General features: G+C 41.6%; 1 protein-coding gene across 2 annotated transcripts in view; it reads left to right on the top strand.

Annotated features, from left to right (window-relative positions):
- Positions 1-19,357, top strand: part of ntrk2a (neurotrophic tyrosine kinase, receptor, type 2a) — a 119,830-nt gene that overhangs the window by 3,920 nt on the left and 96,553 nt on the right. For both annotated transcript variants that reach the window (XM_060931405.1, XM_060931406.1), the window contains exons 2-7: positions 1,218-1,292; positions 1,382-1,453; positions 1,578-1,646; positions 3,164-3,312; positions 14,150-14,286; positions 14,391-14,523. In XM_060931405.1, coding sequence (XP_060787388.1) covers positions 1,218-1,292; positions 1,382-1,453; positions 1,578-1,646; positions 3,164-3,312; positions 14,150-14,286; positions 14,391-14,523 — 635 coding nt within the window. The remainder of the gene's footprint in view (positions 1-1,217; positions 1,293-1,381; positions 1,454-1,577; positions 1,647-3,163; positions 3,313-14,149; positions 14,287-14,390; positions 14,524-19,357) is intronic.

Below are 19,357 nucleotides of genomic sequence, written 5' to 3'. Positions count from 1 at the left end.
TTTCATACCCATGGTAGCTCAAAGTGTTGTACAGTCGAGTCATGAACTGTATGCAATAATAAAAGTGATATTAAAAAATAACCGATTGCACAAGGATCGAATAAAAACGTCCACGCTAATATTCATCTCATGCATATGCACCTCATTTATATGCATGTACAGTTCAAGAGCTTCATTTTACCTTCACATCAAATAATAAGATATTTAAAGAACGGGAAAAAAATGTGATTTCATGTGATCACCCATATGATTCTGGCATGGTTGTTGGTTCCAGACAGGTTGGTTTGAATCTTTCAGAAACTCCTAGGATTTTGACACACACCAGTCTAGCGTTTACGCAGTTCTCTGGGAAGAATTGCCTTGTTGATTTGTCGGTATCTTCGATTGCAGAGGTCCAAAGAGCTTAGCCAGACTAGTTTAAGCTGACGGAGGCTATGATAAGTCAAATAATCACTCTTTACAGCCATGCTGAGCAGAAAAGCATCTCAGAATGCAGAACATGTCACATAGTTGCTTGGACGTTTTCAATCCCAGCTACTTATTAATATTAATACAGTTTGGTCATGGGGTGGCGGTACGGTGGTGTAGTGGTTAGCACTGTCGCCTCACAGCAAGAAGGTTCTGGGTTTGAGCCCTGTGGCCGACGGGGGCCTTGCTGTGTTGAGTTTGCATGTTGCATGGGTTAGGCTAATTGGTGGCTCTAAATTGACCGTAGGTGTGAATGGTTGTGTGTCTCTATGTGGATGACCTAGCACCTTGTCCAGGGTGTACCCCGCGTCTCGCCCATAGTCAGCTGGGATAGGCTCCAACTTGCCCGCAACCCTGCACAGGATAAGCGGTTACGGATAATGGATGGATGGATATTTGATCACGTTAAAGCATTTACAGTACAGACCTAGGTTTAGGTTTTGGTTTTTTTTTTTTTAATTATCCTGCCTTTATTTATTATTTGCAGTTTTTATCATACATTTACAGGATTTATTTTTAACAATACAGATAGCTAATATTTGTGTTGTAAAAAAAAAAAAAATTGTTTCAGTCCGGTTTTCAGGGCAGCATTAATGCTATCAAGCTTGAATCCCTGAAGATGCTAGAACATTGCATTGACGTAAAATACAGATGCCAGTGGCAGCGTAGTACTGTATTTTGCTCATCGGTTGTCCGTGCGTATTTTTTTTTTTTCTTCGTAAAAATCTGTGTTCTGCTCTAATTGACAGCTATATCGCGAACCAGAGCAGCTTCTCCTCCATCAACGATAAAGACCTGACCTTCTACCGCAACCTCAGAAATCTGTAAGCAGCCCCGAAGAATTGAGATCACAATTCGAGCTTGGCATGTCTACACAGACTGACATTGTCTTTATCACTGGTTTCCCCAACAGGACAGTGACCAACACGAGGCTTACATACGTATCGAGGCAGGCATTTCAGAACAACGTCAAACTGCAATACCTGTAAGTGTGACATACAGTGTTTTCATTACTATGGTTAATAATTACTAATAAGTACACGCTTCCAAAATGTCCTCCTAGCATGTTGTTTTGGATTTGCAGTGATAATTGTAACTGTCATGTACAGGAACCTGAAGGATAACAATCTGTCATCACTCTCCTGGAAGACTGTTCACCATTTGAACATTTCCTCCCTGTGAGTCATATCAGTGATGTTTGTGTGGTGGTGGTGGTGGTCTGGGAAACGCCCTTCACACGGTCAGACTGCGATATCTTATGCGACATACTGTATAGTTCTGAAAGCATCTAAAATATGTTTCTCTTTCGTATGCCTGTCAATCCCTGTGTCCGAAATCGCTCCTTACTCACCATATAGTGAGGACGCCATTTTGTAGTGCTGTCCAAAACATTAGTGAGGATTATTTACACCCTATATAGTGCACTCAAAGTATCCCACAATGCATCATGAAAAGTAGTGTACAACCGATGGTCACTAACCAAAACAATATGCATTGCGGCCACGCTGAAAGAAGAAGTCTCAAATTTGATTTAATAAAAGGCAGCAGCAAAGAAGAAAGTATTCAGCCTTGATTTAAAAAAAATTGAAAGATGCAGGTACTTTGTATTTATTAATATTGAAATGCGCTCAGTATAATATGGATTTATCACAGAAATACATGCATGTATTTATTATTTTGAAAACCCACAAGCTAACTGATCTGGCACGTTTTAATTGTGTGACAGTAATGACGTAAATACCAGCATGACGGACTAGTGTTCAAAAGCGTTTTTACCAATGAGCTCACGATATAGTCCTCTATATAGTAATTCCCTATATAGGGAGTAGGGAGTAGTGAACAAGTGAGCGATTTCAGACACAGGGAACGAGTAGTAAAGTCCTTGCGTGTTATTGCGTTTAAAGATTGCGTTCCAATTCTTACATCTAGCTTTACATTTATAACCGAATCTACTTAAAGGGAAAAACACATTACTGACAGTTTTTGAAGACTTCGAAGTTGGCTGGGGGAAATGAATCCTCGCTTTGATTATCAGCATCAGCTCTGTCTCATCACCTGCGGTAAAAGGGAACTCGTGGTGATTCGATTCGTCCAGTCAGTTCAGTTCAGTTCTGTTCTGCTGACTCCATTTCTTGTGATTAATTTCTTTTCATTAGGTCATTAAAGCGTTTTAAAACTCTTCTGTAAGTGCTCTTTACTGTTTTGACGAGGATGTGATGGCGTAAGAGAGTAGCGGACATTTTCACAGCCGGTATCTCCTTACAAATTGAATTGATTAGGCTGATGTCCATTTTGCTCTGGCACGTAGCTATCTACAGTACCAGCTTGAAAAATTCACTGTGTACACAAAATCACTCTTAGCTACACATCTTTAGGCAGAGCGACTGGTTTTCTGACTGTGCTTATCAAACTGGCTCCTTTATTTCTCCAAGAAACCCAAGATTAAATAAACAAAGCAGCCTAAATAAATAAACGTCCATATCATTTTGTTAAAATGCATTTCTGTTTTCCTAAAGTAGACATGTCCGAGCAGGAAAAAAAAAGGTCCATTTTGATCGTTTTCCACAATTTAACTGCAGTGATATCCAATGGGGTTTCCGCAGACCACCACGATTTGTGAAATGAACATTTGTGCATTAAATGTGTGTGCATGTGTGTAAAATCCCTGCGTGCTCACATGAACGGTGTGTTTCAGGCTGCTCTCTGGAAACCCGCTACAGTGCTCATGTGAGAACATGTGGATGAAGCAGGGGAGAGGCGACGAGTCCGAGGCAGCAGAGCTGATGTGTGTGGAGGAAGGAGGGAAGAGGAGGCATCTGTCTAAGCTCACTCTGCCCAACTGTGGTACGATTCCATTTTAATTAAAGGAGCGTTCCAGGTTTTCGGAGAGCTTTGTGGTTACAGATAAAGCTTTAACATGCCACTGGACTGGGGCTCAGGTTGGGTGCAAGTCTGGAACAGATTTGTAGCAAATGCATTCTTGTGAAGTAGGTGTTTTTTTTTTTCAACCAGTGAATCCAACAAAAATACAGGTTCTTCCTCTGGTCCAATAAAAACAGGTCTCTCATATATATGTACAGTATATATATATATATATATATATATATATATATATATATATATATATATATATATATATATATATATTAGTGCTGTCAAAAATGTCGCGTTATTAACGCGTTAACTTGACTCAATTTTAACGGCGATAATTTTTTTATCGCGAGATTAACGCTCTGTGACATGATGTAGGTTTTTCATAAGCTTTTGAAACTGCCAGGAACTTGGAACAGAGACTTTGCTTATGGCCCTTTTCCACTACCCTTTTTCAGCTCACTTCAGCTCGCTTCAGCTCACTTCAGCCCGACACGGCTCGCGTTTCGACTACCAAAAACCAGCACGACTCAGCTCGCTTCAGCCCTGCTTAGCCCCTAAAACTCGCACCGTTTTGGAGTGGGGCTGAAGCGAGCCAAAGCGAGCCGACTGAGGCTGGGGGCGTGAGCAGACACTCCCCTGTGCACTGATTGGTGAGGAGGAGTGTCCTCACATGCCCACACACGCCCCGCGAGCGCGCTGGGATCTGTAAACACCGCAAACCCAGAAGGAGAAGAATTACGAATTACGAGAATTTCTGAAGCCTTATGCGCCGCCTCGCCTCATCTATACGCTCTTGCCAGTATCTGTTGGCGTTGTCGGTGACAACAAGCCACAGCACCAAGACCAGCAACACTAACGACTCCATGTCCTCCATGTTTATTGTTTACTATTCGGGTTGTGAGACTACCGCTTAAAAGATCACTGATGTCACTGTTTGCGCTGCTTAACGACATCACGTGATGTCCACCCACTTTCGCTAACTCCACCCAATGTGTCCACCCACTTCCAGCCAGCACGGTTCAGCGCGGTTGTAGTCGAAATGCAACTCCAACAGCCCCACTCAGCTCGACTCAACACGGCATGGCTCAGCCCGACTCAGCCGCGTTTGTAGTGGAAAAGCGGCATTAGAAAACCAATAGCAGCTAGACTATAATGCCGCGCCCCGCACAGCCGGAGTCCTCTGCCCTCCTCCCCCAAAGAACCAGCGCGGGCAGGGCGCGCTAGTAGAGATGGGATTTATGGCTCTTTGATGGGATCTGCATCTTTGTGATCCGTTCTTTGAAAAGAGCCGTTCAAAAGACTGGCTCATTTGGCTCTTTTTAAATATTTATTCAGTTTTAAGAAGACAGCGTCTAAAGAAGCCAGATCCCTCTGAACTGTAAACTCAATGCTATCCCAGAAATCCTTCCTGTAATATGCAAATTTGGCCGCCTCTGACTGGACAGCGCGACGCATCAACAGGCAGAAAGTGTAAAAGTACAAAATGTGTTAAGTGAGCTAAAATAGTAAAGATCAGATTCAATGCAATATTTATCAACGAACAACTTAAAGTTAATATAATAGTGTACTTTATATTATAATCAAGCATGTCAAGCCTACCGTCACTGTGTAACCTACGTATCTGTCTGATTTAGAGTTGTAGACTAACTCAAGGAGTAGATTATTTCACTCATGGTTCTCTTGCTAGCCCCGCGCCGGTGCTTGGCTTAGGTTTCACTTTGCAGTGACTGTGTCAAGACATGTTATGCTTTGCAATAAAAAAAACATTGGTACAGAACAAGCCCATTCACTTTTTTATGCTGGTAAGAGAATTACAATGGTTTTTCATGTGACAAAAATGTGCGATTAAATTGCGATTAATCGCGAGTTAACTATGACAGTCGCGACATTAATCGCGATTAAATATTTTAATCGCTTGACAGCACTAATATATATATATATATATATATATATATATATATATATATATATATATTCTATTCACATTCACTGGATATGAGCAATCGCGCACTCTGATTGGCTATTCTACTACAAGGCTATCAGCTCATATACCGGGGGTAGAGAAAAACAAAATGGCAGAGAGTTTTGCTGAACCAACCGAAGTCGAAATAAAAACTCTACTCGAAAATACCCCCCCCCCCAAAAAAAACCCAAAAGCAACAAAATATGGAATGAAAGTATTTCATGGCAAGAACGTATCTTTTTTATTATTATAGCATTTTTCACAAACGCATGCATGCAATTTGTGACATGTCCGCTAAGCGGAAATGATCTTGTTGGACGTTTCATATAAAGGTTTTATTTATCAAATTTGAAAAAAAAAAAGCTCCGTTTCTAAAAATCCAACGAATGTAGATGGAATAAAACATTTATTCCACTCAATCTTGTCGCGCATGGCTTATATCTGCGCATGTATGACTCGATTTCGTGGAATAACTGTTCATTATAGTTTCCCTAACATGAGCTGGATTGTTGGAATTTGCTAGCTACTAACATTAGCTAATCTGGAGGTGGGTTTCCCAAAAGCCTCTTAATGCTAAGAGCATCTTAACTAGGAGAGAGAGCATTCATTGTGCTGCTTGCTCTACCATTTAACGATGATCTTTGTGCTATGCTTTTGCAAAACCTAGCTCAGGCTCTTTCCCCCCCAGCGAAGTGACATTCCATGTCCCAACAGCCAGCCGCTGTGTCCGGGGATCAGGTTGTCGAGGCCCCTGCCTTCGACTGCCACCCAATCCACACTGCACCAGTCCCCTACTGCTACCTCTGTGGGTGGTGAACCCACAGGAGGTCGGGCCCACGTCACCTCTTCGGGCTGAGCCCGGCCGGGCCCCATGGGCAAAGGCCCGGCCACCAAGCGCTCGCATACGAGCCCCAACCCCGGGCCTGGCTCCAAGGTGGGGCCCCGGCTGCGTCATACCGGGCAATGTCACGGTCCTCGGTTTTTTCTCCATAGGGGTTTTGGTGAACTGCTCTTGGTCTGGCCTGTCACCTAGGACCTGTCTGCCTTGGGAAACCCTGACAGGGGCATAATGCCCCCGACAACATAGCTCCTAGGATCATTCAAGCACACAAACCCCTCCACCACAATAAGGTGGCAGTTCTAGGAGGGGGTTCAGTTAACTTGTTTATTTAAATACAATGCTGGTTAGCTTGGCTAAAGTTTCTGAACAATTATACAAATAAATACTATTTTTATCACTCACTGGCCACTTTCATAGGAACTTGTTCTTGATTTTAAGATCCCTGTTCTTGGCTGGCAGGAAAGGAACCCTAAATGTGCTCTTCTGCTGTTGCATGCTGAGATGCTTTTCTGCTCACCATGGTTGTAAAGAGTTGCTATGAGTTACTAAATCCTTCCTGGCAGCTTGAACCATTCTGGCCATTTTCCTCTGACCCCTCCTATCAGCAAGGCGTTTGTTTCCACCCACAGAACTATCACTCATTCACTCACTCAATGTTTTTTGTTTTTTGCACCATTCTGTGTAGAGACTGCTGTGTGTGAAAACCCCAGGAGATCAGCAGTTTCTAAAATACTCAAACCAGTCCTCTGGCTCAAACCAGCACCCATGCCACAGTGAAAGAAAGTCACACTTTGAGATCCAAATTTTTCCCATTCTGATGTTTGAAGTGAACATTAATTAACTGAAGCTCTTGATTTGTATCTACATGATTTTATGCATCGTGCTGCTGTCAAGGGGATTGGCTGATTAGACAACTGCGTAAAACTGCAGGTGGATGGGTGTTCCTAATAAAGTCGCCGGTGAGTGCAAGTAATATAGAAAGTGTTACTGATCTTAGTTTCATTGCAACATATAGGCAGAATATAAACAGCAGGTGAAGTAATCATTAATCAGGTCCTTGAGGTTTTATTGGCAATATTTTACACCTTTACAAACTATTTTTACTGTTCGGTTCACGTTTTATAGTTGATGAGTGATGAAACCATTTTGTGAACACCACACTGGTCATGATTTAATTGGAAAAAATTTCCAAAATAATCTGGAGCCCAGGGCGGCACGGTGGTGTAGTGGTTAGCGCTGTCGCCTCACAGCAAGAAGGTCCTGGGTTCGAGCCCCGGGGCTGGCGAGGGCCTTTCTGTGTGGAGTTTGCATGTTCTCCCCGTGTCCGCGTGGGTTTCCTCCGGGTGCTCCGGTTTCCCCCACAGTCCAAAGACATGCAGGTTAGGTTAACTGGTGACTCTAAATTGACCGTAGGTGTGAATGTGAGTGTGAATGGTTGTCTGTGTCTATGTGTCAGCCCTGCGATGACCTGGCGACTTGTCCAGGGTGTACCCCGCCTTTCGCCCGTAGTCAGCTGGGATAGGCTCCAGCTTGCCTGCGACCCTGTAGAAGGATAAAGCGGCTAGAGATGATGAGATGAGATGAATCTGGAGCCCCAGGACAAAAGGAGCTCTTGTGCATCATTTAAATTTTGGCCTCAAATTCTTTCAGCTGTAGAAACGTCAGTCAGACATCTGTGCTGCACTGTCTACAATCCGAGGTCATTTCTGCGGAATTCAGAACAATCTAACAACCAGAACTAAAATGTAAAAACTAAAACTAAAAAAAAAAAAAAAAAGCATTTTTTTAGCAAGCACATGTAGGCCATGTACTTGTTCACTAATTGATCACGAAGTGTTAAGTGGATGCTAAATGTTAGTACTTGGTCACTAAATGGTGCTAAGTGCTTGCTGAATTTTAGTACTGTGTCACATCCATTCATCATCTATACCACTTACCGTATCCGTCACGTTCGCGGGGGAAGCTGGAGTCAATCCCAGCTGGCTTTGGCGAGAGGCAGGGTACACCCTGGGCAGGTTGCCAATCTATTGCAGGTCTGACACAGAAACGAACCACCATTCACGCTCATACCTAGGGGCATTTTAGAGTAGCTAGCTGACCCAATCCACAATATCTATGGTCTGTGGGAAGAAACCCCAAAACCTTCCTGCTGTATCACCATTAGTTGTTAAGTTGTGCTAATTGGCCACCAATTTCTACTTCTCTAGATACACTCCTAGTAAAAGCATTAACTATATTACACTAAAGGATTTCTATTAGAATTATGTAAAAATACATTGTAGGTTTTGCTTGTTAGTTTTTTTATTGCATAATTCAACACATTTATCATCATAAACACCTGCTGCATTTTTATAGCTAATTAAAAGACACGCTGCTGCATTTTTCAGTCAGGCTCAGATGCGAATTCCCACACATGTCCATGTACTGAAATAATAACAGTAATTATTTTTTTCGCAGTCCGGGTTCCATCAAATCCTGCGCTCTGATTGGCTGGTGAGTGGGTCTGTATCCTACGGTACGGACCCCAGTTACGGATCCCGGTTACGGACCCCGGTTACGGACCTCTGGCGACTCGCTCGTTCACAACAACAGCAAACATAGTAGCAATTTTTGTCAACGTTTATTTTCACATTTCTCAGGAGAATAGCATTAATTTTACAGCATGGATAGCGATAAGGACAGTGTTCACAGCGAAAGCAAGTTTTACTACCCTGAGGAACAAGAAATAAAATAAAACATTTCAGGAGAAAGCTAAAACCTGTAACTGTTGCTAACGCTGAGCAAAAACATGACTGAATCCTGAATGACTCAATTTTGTATAAATAGGGGACTACATAGGCGGCAAAATGTAGTTTTTTTCCTACCATGGAAGTGCACTTGTATACCGAGGAGGAAGCAATTTGCATTACAGCTGTGAATGAGGATTCAAAATGGCGGCGCGGCTCGGTTTTCCCTTTCGGGCGCGCTCGTTTTCTGTTAGAATTTCATCTCATCTCATCTCATTATCTCTAGCCGCTTTATCCTTCTACAGGGTCGCAGGCAAGCTGGAGCCTATCCCAACTGACTATGGGCGAAAGGCGGGGTACACCCTGGACAAGTCGCCAGGTCATCACAGGGCTGACACATAGACACAGACAACCATTCACACTCACATTCACACCTACGGTCAATTTAGAGTCACCAGTTAACCTAACCTGCATGTCTTTGGACTGTGGGGGAAACCGGAGCACCCGGAGGAAACCCACGCGGACACGGGGAGAACATGCAAACTCCGCACAGAAAGGCCCTCGCCAGCCACGGGGCTCGAACCCGGACCTTCTTGCTGTGAGGCAACAGCGCTAACCACTACACCACCGTGCCGCCCCTGTTAGAATTTGGTAAAGAAAAAATAAATATATTATTTACCAGCTTAAGGTCGGTCTGTATGGTGAAATACAGTGTCCTGGGCCTTGAATACTGACCTCGGCCCAGAGGGCCTCGGTCAGTACTTTCAAGACCTCGGTCACAGTATTTCACGATAGGGACCTCCCAGCTGGTAAATAACATATACATATGTTCACTTTAAACTTGCATATAATGGAAGTTTAAAGGAGAACTGAAGGCAAATTTTTTATGATCAAAATTCTATTTCTCATTTTATTAAATATCCGAATGCATTTTTGATCGCTATTTTGTCACTGCTATAGCAAGTTATGAGTGTTTGAAATATGCTCTGTAATATATCAGTCCATATGTCAAAGCAATGGCCGTAAATGAGATTCGTTGAGACCTGTGCGAGACTTCGTAGGACGGAAGTAAAACGTACAGTGGAATTCAAAGTGACCAACATCTGCCAATGTTGTCAAAAGACGCGCGCGCCCTCTTTCGAACGCTGACGTAATCAAGCCGGAAGTTTTGTTTGTTTTGATAGCAATCAGGAAAGTTTGAAAAAAGTAGGCAGTAATCGTCATTTAAACTCGTTTTTGTGCAATATTTCGTTTGGAAAACAGTTTTCAAAATGGTGGTGCTGACACTTGACGTTTCGAAGTCTCACGTAAGTCTCGTGAAGATCACGCGGATAAGCGACGCCTGCCATGGAACAAACGAACTAAATTCCACATGGCTAAAAACCGAATAGGCCGATAAGTATAATATTTAATTGCAATTAGTTGCCAATACGAGTCACGATATAAGGTTACTAAAACCGAAAACGTAATTGAGTAACATGTTAATTAAGAAATAAAGCAAGTTTAAAAATGACTTCAGTTCTCTTTTAAGGTCAAATTTTATCAAAGATAGAAGGAACTCAAAACTACAGCTGGCTTGCTCTAACAACAGAGATTGTACGATGAGATCTTCTTCGTCCCATAGCCAGCAAGGGTCGTAGGGGCACCACTGATGACATTTTAACAGTCCATCATTGGTGTGTCTAGGGTGTTTAAACTTGGCAGAGCCCATCCCTCGCCATGGACAATTTAGAGTAGACACTTAGCCTAACTGCATGTCTTTGAATTGTGGAGGAAACCAGAGCACCCAGAGGAAACCCACACAGACACAGGAAGAACATGCAAACTCCACACAGAAAGGCTCCTCCTTGGCCACTGGGCTGCAACCCAGAACCTTCATGCTGTGAGGTGACAGTGCTAACCACTATGCCACCCCAATGAGAGCTTAAAAATCTTTTTTTAAAAAAGCTGCTCTTAAGTAGTTTTATTTAACCTTCAAACTCTTTGGTTTGTTCCTCCGAGAGATCGCTTAACAGTTCTATATTAAAGCAGCCATGGCCTGAAAGTTGGAAATGGACTCAAAGGGTTGCCGGTTTGATTCCTGGGACTGGCAGGAAAAATGTGAGGGGAGTTGAGTGAATGACCAAGGCACCTAACCCCCAACTACTCCCTGGGCGTTGTAGCATAGCTGCCCACTTCTCTGGGTACGTGTGTGTGCTCATTGCTCACTTGTGTGTGCATGCGTGTGTTCACTGCTTCAGATGGTTTAAATGCAGAGGAGGAATTTTGCTGTGCTTGAGTGACCAAATAAAGGCTTCTTCTTCTATATAACCCTAGAAGATAGTTATATAGAACTTAGGTTACAAAATGGTTTCAGCTAACTCAAAACCGATAACCATCCTGAAAGACTCTTGTTTTTGCCAGGAGTGTAGACAGAAACATTAGGAAAAGCTAAGTCATTAGCGAGAAGCACAAACTGGTCCAGAATATTCTGTCAAATGGCCTTTGGGATTAAGTGTAACCCGGACTACCAGTATTTAAATCATCCATGCTTGCTCGGCTCAGTATATTAAAAGTAGACGGCCTTTCGATTTCATAAAATCGGTGAAATTTAGCTTCCTCTGAAATTTGGTCATTGTGATACATGTTTATTTCTGTAATATCTAAAAAAAAAAACTAGGCCATTCTGTGGCTGGGAAGTTATTTCATTTGAGGGGAATCCCTAGCAAATAATGTGCATTTAATCGCTCGCTTCGTGCAATCAAGCAGACAGAGGAAGTCCGTGTGTGTGCGCATGCGCAGGTTTACCTTTGACTTTGCACTGACAGTTACATCATTCTGTTGCTAAACAAACAGCTGATCACACCGAGGTGCTCGCTGACCGCCGATATTTATTAGTTTGGTCTTGTGTTTCCTTTCTTTTGCAACATAACGTCTTTTCTTCTCGCTTTCCGTTACTGTAGTCCGTCTTTCAAGTTTCATTCGCATACTCACGTCCTCCATTGTTCTCTCCTGTTTCAAATTTGTATCCGACAATGCCTTGCGCGAACGGGGAAAGCCCACCATATGATGCATGACGTAGTATCTTGTATTGCGTCATGGTAAAGCAGGAAAAAATAGCGGAGAACTTAGAGCCACGTCGTTCTAAATTCATTAATTGTTCTATTAAAAGACCAAATAAAATTGGAAGTCTGTGATTAGAATTCAGTAGCTTTCAGTCCACTAAACAAAAATAATTGGGTGTCGGGAAAGTTCTTTTTACAGTATGACCTACACTTGAAAAATCTGAAAGGCAGTCTAGCTTTAAGGGCTACCTTGCTAAAAATGCTAATTTTCTAAAAGCTAGCAAAGATCAGTTCACATGATCTCATTTGAAAGAAATGGAAATAACTAGCGTTTACGTTCATGATATTTAGTTGCATTTTTGTGTGAAATATTTCGTTTTTCTCATCTCATTATCTCTAGCCGCTTTATCCTGTTCTGCAGGGTTGCAGGCAAGCTGGAGCCTATCCCAGCTGACTACGGGCAAAAGGCGGGGTACACCCTGGACAAGTCGCCAGGTCATCACAGGGCTGACAGCTGTTTTTAATGATCTTGCTAATTGCAGATGAGAAACACAAGTTCAGGTATCCTGATGGACTGCAGCTAGACATTCAAAATGTCCTGAAAAATTGAAATTCATCAATGTAGCATGCAGGTAAGCTGGGTCTCATTCAGCTGTAATCCTCAGACTGGGCGCTAAAGACCCTGGTACTGATTGATCCACAACCTTTCTATTTTTAAGCGATTCTAGTCTAAAGGGGCAGAGAAAGAACGAACAAGTGACAGAAAGAGAGAGAGAGAGAATCCCCAGAACAGAATACAAAGACAAAGAGACTTTTAGTAATGACACTTCTCCATGAGCATCTTCTGGGTTGTGGCCAAATGCTCTCTGTTTCCATGTTCTCCCAGAACGAGAAGAAAAATGGCCAATAGCTAATGCAAACATGCTGTTTTAATTCACTCTGGCTTGCAACACAGGTCAAGTGTCATTAGTGCACAGCTTGATCAAGGTCAGGTAGGTCCTGTGCAAGATATTCAAAGATTATGCAACTATCTGATGGTTTCCAATCGAAATTCTTGAAAGAACATTGGTTTTCAGGAGGATATTTGTCTTCACTGATGGAAAGACTGTCATCTGAGGAACTTGGAACGGAAATGGGAAGTCCTGTACAGTCCTCGTAGTGGCGTCGGGAAACATCTTGGGTGTCACCATATCATCATATGAAGAGTTTGGTTCTAAAATGCTATATATCCAATTCCACTGTTTTAAGAAAAATCACTTTTTCTGATTACGGGAAGTGATAAAAGGAAAACCGCTGTATCCTGTTTTAAAATTTATTGACTAATTCCTTAATAATAATAAACTTCAAAAATGAAATCCAGAACTAACAGCTGTACTGAACCAAGTAATTATTTTTTTGTCAAGTCGCTACATATCCACGCCACGGCATTTTCCCCCAAAATGCTACATATCCCTTTCTATTTAAAGTGCTTTTTTTTTAGATTATTTTATCGATTTTATTCATAATTCAGCGTGAAATTCTCCAATAAATGCGAGAAGTGATGAAGTGATTTCTTACTTCATGGGCACAGCCATCTTAGAAGACTTCACGCCAATGGTGGCCTCTGATTGGCCAAATGGATATGTCTGGTTTTGAGAAAAATCGGTCATGGTGCTTGGTGCGTTTTGGAATGAAAGGCCGTAATGCAGTATGTAAATCAATGGCAGATATCGGGATTGGCCAAATGGATATGTCTGGTTTTGAGAAAAATCGGTCATGGTGCTTGGTGCATTTTGGAATGAAAGGCCGTAATGCAGTATGTAAATCAATGGCAGATATCGGGATTGGCCAAATGGATATGTCTGGTTTTGAGAAAAATTGGTCATGGTGCTTGGTGCGTTTTGGAATGAAAGGCCGTAATGCAGTATGTAAATCAATGGCAGATATCGGGTTTTGGCGAAAACTGAATATGGTACGAGTAAGATATGGTAATTGCTGATGGTTTGGTGGTGGCAGTTTCAATTTTTCAAATTTGGCGTTTATCACGTTTTGGAACCAAACTCTTCATATGCTCATATCAAGGCCTCAAGATTCCAGCTGTCATTGCCCAAACAAGACCAGATTCATCTCAACAGCTTCTCACCAGTCCTATCCTGACTTGAATTTGTTGTGTAATTTCTCCAGAATATGAGTTTGACACCTGTGATAAAACAGTCTCAATTTTTTGTTTGTCTTTTTTTTTTTGTCTCTACAGTTGTCCCCACAGTCAGCCTCTATCCTAAAAGCGTCAGCCTGATGGCAGGTTCAAACATAACTCTGACTTGTAACACTTCAGGGATGCCCACGCCCGATCTCAAATGGATCACCTGCCCACTCAATTCTAGCCATGAGGTAATCCATGCCTTGCTATCTGTCTGCAAATTGATCTTTGTTTATTTTTAGCAAGTTGCATTTATAGTCTCGATGTACCTCATGACTTTCTCTCTCAATCTCAGAATGTGACTACGGGACAGTCCTCCATCCTCAGACTCAGAGAGATCTCATCCCTGGACAATGAATGCAAAATCACTTGCAGCTCTGACAACACAGCAGGAGAGAGTGAAGCCTTTCTGCACCTCGACATTCACTGTGAGTTCAAAATGCTGTGGTTATACTGTAATTAGGGACGCCACAATACCGATACCGATACTGATATCGCGGATCGGTCCAATATAGTGTTCATGTACTCGTAAAAAATGTAGAATACCACATGATACCATGTGATGTAAGCCGAGTGTACTTTGATGCACTATAGACACATGGAAGTGTTTCATGATTAATTATATAAGCAAAGCAATCTGTCAAAATATAAAAGAGGAGGAGTTACAGTCTCTTCCTTTTGTACAAGTAACCTGATAAAATGTTAAGGCGTTTAAACAGGATCCTAAGTAGAGAGTCTTAAAAACGTGAAGGTGGCACACATGCGATCACAACATTCAGTTCTGCAAGAATTGACTTATTTCCTACAACAGCTTACCCCCAAGTGTTTTATTTAGGGCTGTCGAGCGATAAAAAAATAATCTAATTAATTACATACTCTGTGATGAATTAATCTAAATTAATCGCGTACGTCAATTTTTGCTGTGAAAGTATTGAAAAATATTTCAATTCAAATGGATTTTGAGAGGTGAGTGAATCAATGAATAATCAAAATTAAAGTTCAACGTCTCTTTTATTATTATTATTATTATTATTATTATTATTATTATTTGCGCAGTAACACTGAGGTAATTGCGATTGCTAACTGAAGTCCAGTGATCCCCAGTCAGCGCAATATACAGTTAGGTCCATATATATTTGGACACTGATACAAATTTTGTTTTTTTACCTGTTTACTGAAACATATTCAAGTTATAGTTCTATAATGGACATGGACATAAAGTCCAGACTTTCAGCTTTCATTTGAGGGTATCCACATTAAAATTGGATGAAGGGTTTAGGAGTTTCAGCTCCTTAACATGTGCCACCCTGTTTTTAAAGGGACCAAAAGTAATTGGACAATTGACTCAAAGGCTATTTCATGGGCAGGTGTGGGCAATTCCTTCGTTATGTCATTGTCAATTAAGCAGATAAAAGGCCTGGAGTTGATTTGAGGTGTGGTGCTTGCATTTGGAAGATTTTGCTGTGAAGAAAACATGCGGTCAAAGGAGCTCTTCATGCAGGTGAAACAAGCCATCCTTAAGCTGCGAAAACAGAAAAAACCCATCCGAGAAATTGCTACAATATTAGGAGTGGCAAAATCTACAGTTTGGTACATCCTGAGAAAGAAAGAAAGCACTGGTGAACTCATCAATGCAAAAAGACCTGGACACTCACAGAAGACAACAGTAGTGGATGATCGCAGAATAATTTCCATGGTGAAGAGAAACCCCTTCACAACAGCCAACCAAGTGAACAACATTCTCCAGGAGGTAGGCGTATCAATATCCAAATCTACCATAAAGAGAAGACTGCATGAAAGTAAATACAGAGGGTTCACTGCACGGTGCAAGCCACTCATAAGCCTCAAGAATAAAAAGGCTAGATTGGACTTGGCTAAAAAACATCTAAACAAGCCAGCACAGTTCTGGAAAAACATTCTTTGGACAGATGAAACCAAGATCAACCTCTACCAGAATGATGGAAAGAAAAAAGTATGGCGAAGGCGTGGTACAGCTCATGATCCAAAGCATACCACATCATCTGTAAAACACGGCGGAGGCAGTGTGATGGCTTGGGCATGCATGGCTGCCAGTGGCACTGGGTCACTAGTGTTTATTGATGATGTGACACAGGACAGAAGCAGCCGGATGAATTCTGAGGTATTCAGAGACATACTGTGTGCTCAAATCCAGCCAAACTGATTGGTCGGCGTTTCATAATACAGATGGACAATGACCCAAAACATAAAGCCAAAGCAACCCAGGAGTTTATTAAAGCAAAGAAGTGGAATATTCTTGAATGGCCAAGTCAGTCACCTGATCTCAACCCAATTGAGCATGTATTTCACTTGTTAAAGACTAAACTTCAGACAGAAAGGCCCACAAACAAACAGCAACTGAAAACCGCTGCAGTAAAGGCCTGGCAGAGCATTAAAAAGGAGGAAACACAGCATCTGGTGATGTCCATGAGTTCAAGACTTCAGGCAGTCATTGCCAACAAAGGGTTTTCAACCAAGTATTAGAAATGAACATTTTATTTACAATTATTTAATTTGTCCAATTACTTTTGAGCCCCTGAAATGAAGGGATTGTGTTTAAAAAAATGCTTTAGTTCCTCACATTTTTATGCAATCACTTTGTTCAACCCACTGAATTAAAGCTGAAAGTCTGAACTTCAACTGCATCTGAATTGTTTTGTTCACAATTCATTGTGGTAATGTACAGAACCAAAATTAGAAAAATGTTGCCTCTGTCCAAATATTTATGGACCTAACTGTATTTGGCTCCTGCCACGACACTTTCTTTTGTTCTCTGTTCTGTGTCGTAAAGCTGCTGGATTTAATCGATTCAATCAATTGTTTCTCTTGATGGCGACTTATAAGTTGTGCCAGAAGATGCTACCTGTAAAGGATACAGGACACTTCGTCCAACGACCATTTCGTCCAATAGTTAAGCCATTTCGTCCAAAGCCTTTTTCATACGCACTATCAGTTATTTTATATTTCAGGTATTTGTTTGTCTGAAAAAAAGGAGGACTTCTCAACGGAATTTGAACGAAGCAAAACACATTTTTGCAGCGTGTAGTTTAACCACCTGCCAAATGCGAGTTGTGAAATCTAATGGCGAGTAAAGATCGTCCCAGACTCGCCTTTCTCAACGAGTGTGTTCAAAACGATGGGTTCCTACCTGGTATTCATGTAAAATCCAAGAAATATTTGACAAAAACTCCTTCCTCGTGCAAGACTCTCATGCGCACTCCAGACTGTGCGCGCGCCATATTAAGACTGGCTATATGATGAATTAAACGGCTTCACTGGACTCAAAGCTCGGAGAGCAGCCTGTAATGGTAAGGGTCACTCGTTTGCTTTACAAAAATGTTTTCCGCTTCGGTCAAATTCTATTGAGAATTCTTCGTTAGGATTGGTTTAAAGGAGAATTGAAGGCAAATTTTTTATGATCAAAATTCTATTTCTCATTTTATTAAATATCAGAATGCATTTCTGACGGCTATTTTGTCACTGCTATAGCAAGTTATGAGTGTTTGAAATATGATATGTAATATATCAGTCCAGATGTCAAAGCGATGGCCGTAAACGAGATTCGCTGAGACCTGTGCGAGACATCGTAGGACGGAAGTAAAACGTACAGCGGAAATCAAAGTGACCAACATCTGCCAACGTTGTCAAAAGACTCGCGCGCCTTCTTTCGAATGCTGACGTAATCAAGCCAGGAGTCTTGTTTGTTTTGATAGCAATCAGGAAAGTTTGAAAAAAGTAGACAGTAATCGTCATTTAAACTCGTTTTTGTGCAATATTTCGTTTGGAAAACAGTTTTCAAAATGGCAGCACTGACACCTGGCTGACACTTGACGTTTCAAAGTCTCGCACAAGTCTCGTGAAGATCACGCGGATAAGCGACGCCTGCCGTGGACCAAACGAACTAAATTCAACATGGCTAAAAACCAAATAGGCCGATAAGTATAATATTTAATTGCAATTACTTGCCAATACGAGTCACGATATAAGGTTACTAAAACCGAAAACGTAATTGAATAACACGTTAATTAAGAAATAAAGCAAGTTTAAAAATGACTTCAGTTCTCCTTTAAAAATATCCAGCAATTTGTCGCACATATTGTCACATCACTATCATTAGGCGTACGTTTCCATTTATTACGGGGAGACGCAGTCATAAACCTGCTTAATGCACTCCCTTAAATGAATAAAATACTATTTAAATAAAATATTTATTGAAACATTTTACTGATTAAGGCTATGTTGGCCTTATTAAGACTGGCTATATAATGGATTAAACGGCTTCACTGGACTCAAAGCTCGGAGAGCAGCCTGTAATGGTAAGGGTCTACTTTTTTTTACACCCCTTGCACCGCTATTTTGTGTCAAAGGGCTCGTACTACGGCACTCATTTGCTTTACAAAAATTGTTTATTTCCCTTTATTATGGGGAGACGCAGTCATAAACCTGCTTAATGCACTCCCTTAAATGAATTATGGTTTGTTTATATCTCGATCTTGTCGCACATATTCTCACCACATATAAAATAATTGATAGTGCGTATGAAAAAGGCTTTGGACGAAACGTCTCAACTACTGGACGAAATGGCATTGGACAAAGTGTCCTGATCCCCCATAAAGCCTCCGCAAACCCCCTGGCCTCTATCACTGAAACTGGTCTGCAGGCCATTGCAATCCATTTAGCAAGGAAGTTAGTAGTTAGTCGGTCACAGGTAGACTTGCTAAGTTTGTGTCTGAACACCTGGTCGACTGTAGCTTGACAAGGCTAGCTGCTAGCATTGGCATCAAGGGGTGTGCTAGCTTGTACCTCCGGGTTTGCTCCTAATTGCTTTGCGTTGAGATGATATTTCAGACTTAACGAACTCCTTTGGCATGAAAATTCCTTATTGTAGAAATTTCAGAGAACGAAGCTCCTGTCAACAGTTCCATCTGTGCGATTTTTAAACGTATACGTTCCATTCATTCACTGGACCAAGCAGCACGTTCTCGTCTGCCTCCTTCATTTTACAGCCACTTGTGGCCAGAACAGCACTGGGTCAAAGGTCACTCCGGAATGCAATTAATCCGAGTAAATGTTATTTTTTCTGTGATTAATTAATCGAAATGAACACGCTATTTTGACAGCCCTAGTTTTACTGTAGGTTTTTGTTGGATTTCAAATGAATGTTGCTGTAAAAAAAAAAAAAAAACGTGAAAACTCTTTCCAGCACTAAGCATTAAAAGGAATAACTTTAACAGGCTACTCCAG

This window comes from Neoarius graeffei, chromosome 10 (genome assembly GCF_027579695.1).
Source record: "Neoarius graeffei isolate fNeoGra1 chromosome 10, fNeoGra1.pri, whole genome shotgun sequence".
Lineage (NCBI taxonomy): Eukaryota > Metazoa > Chordata > Actinopteri > Siluriformes > Ariidae > Neoarius > Neoarius graeffei.
This window is presented reverse-complemented; position numbering and strand designations above follow the sequence as displayed.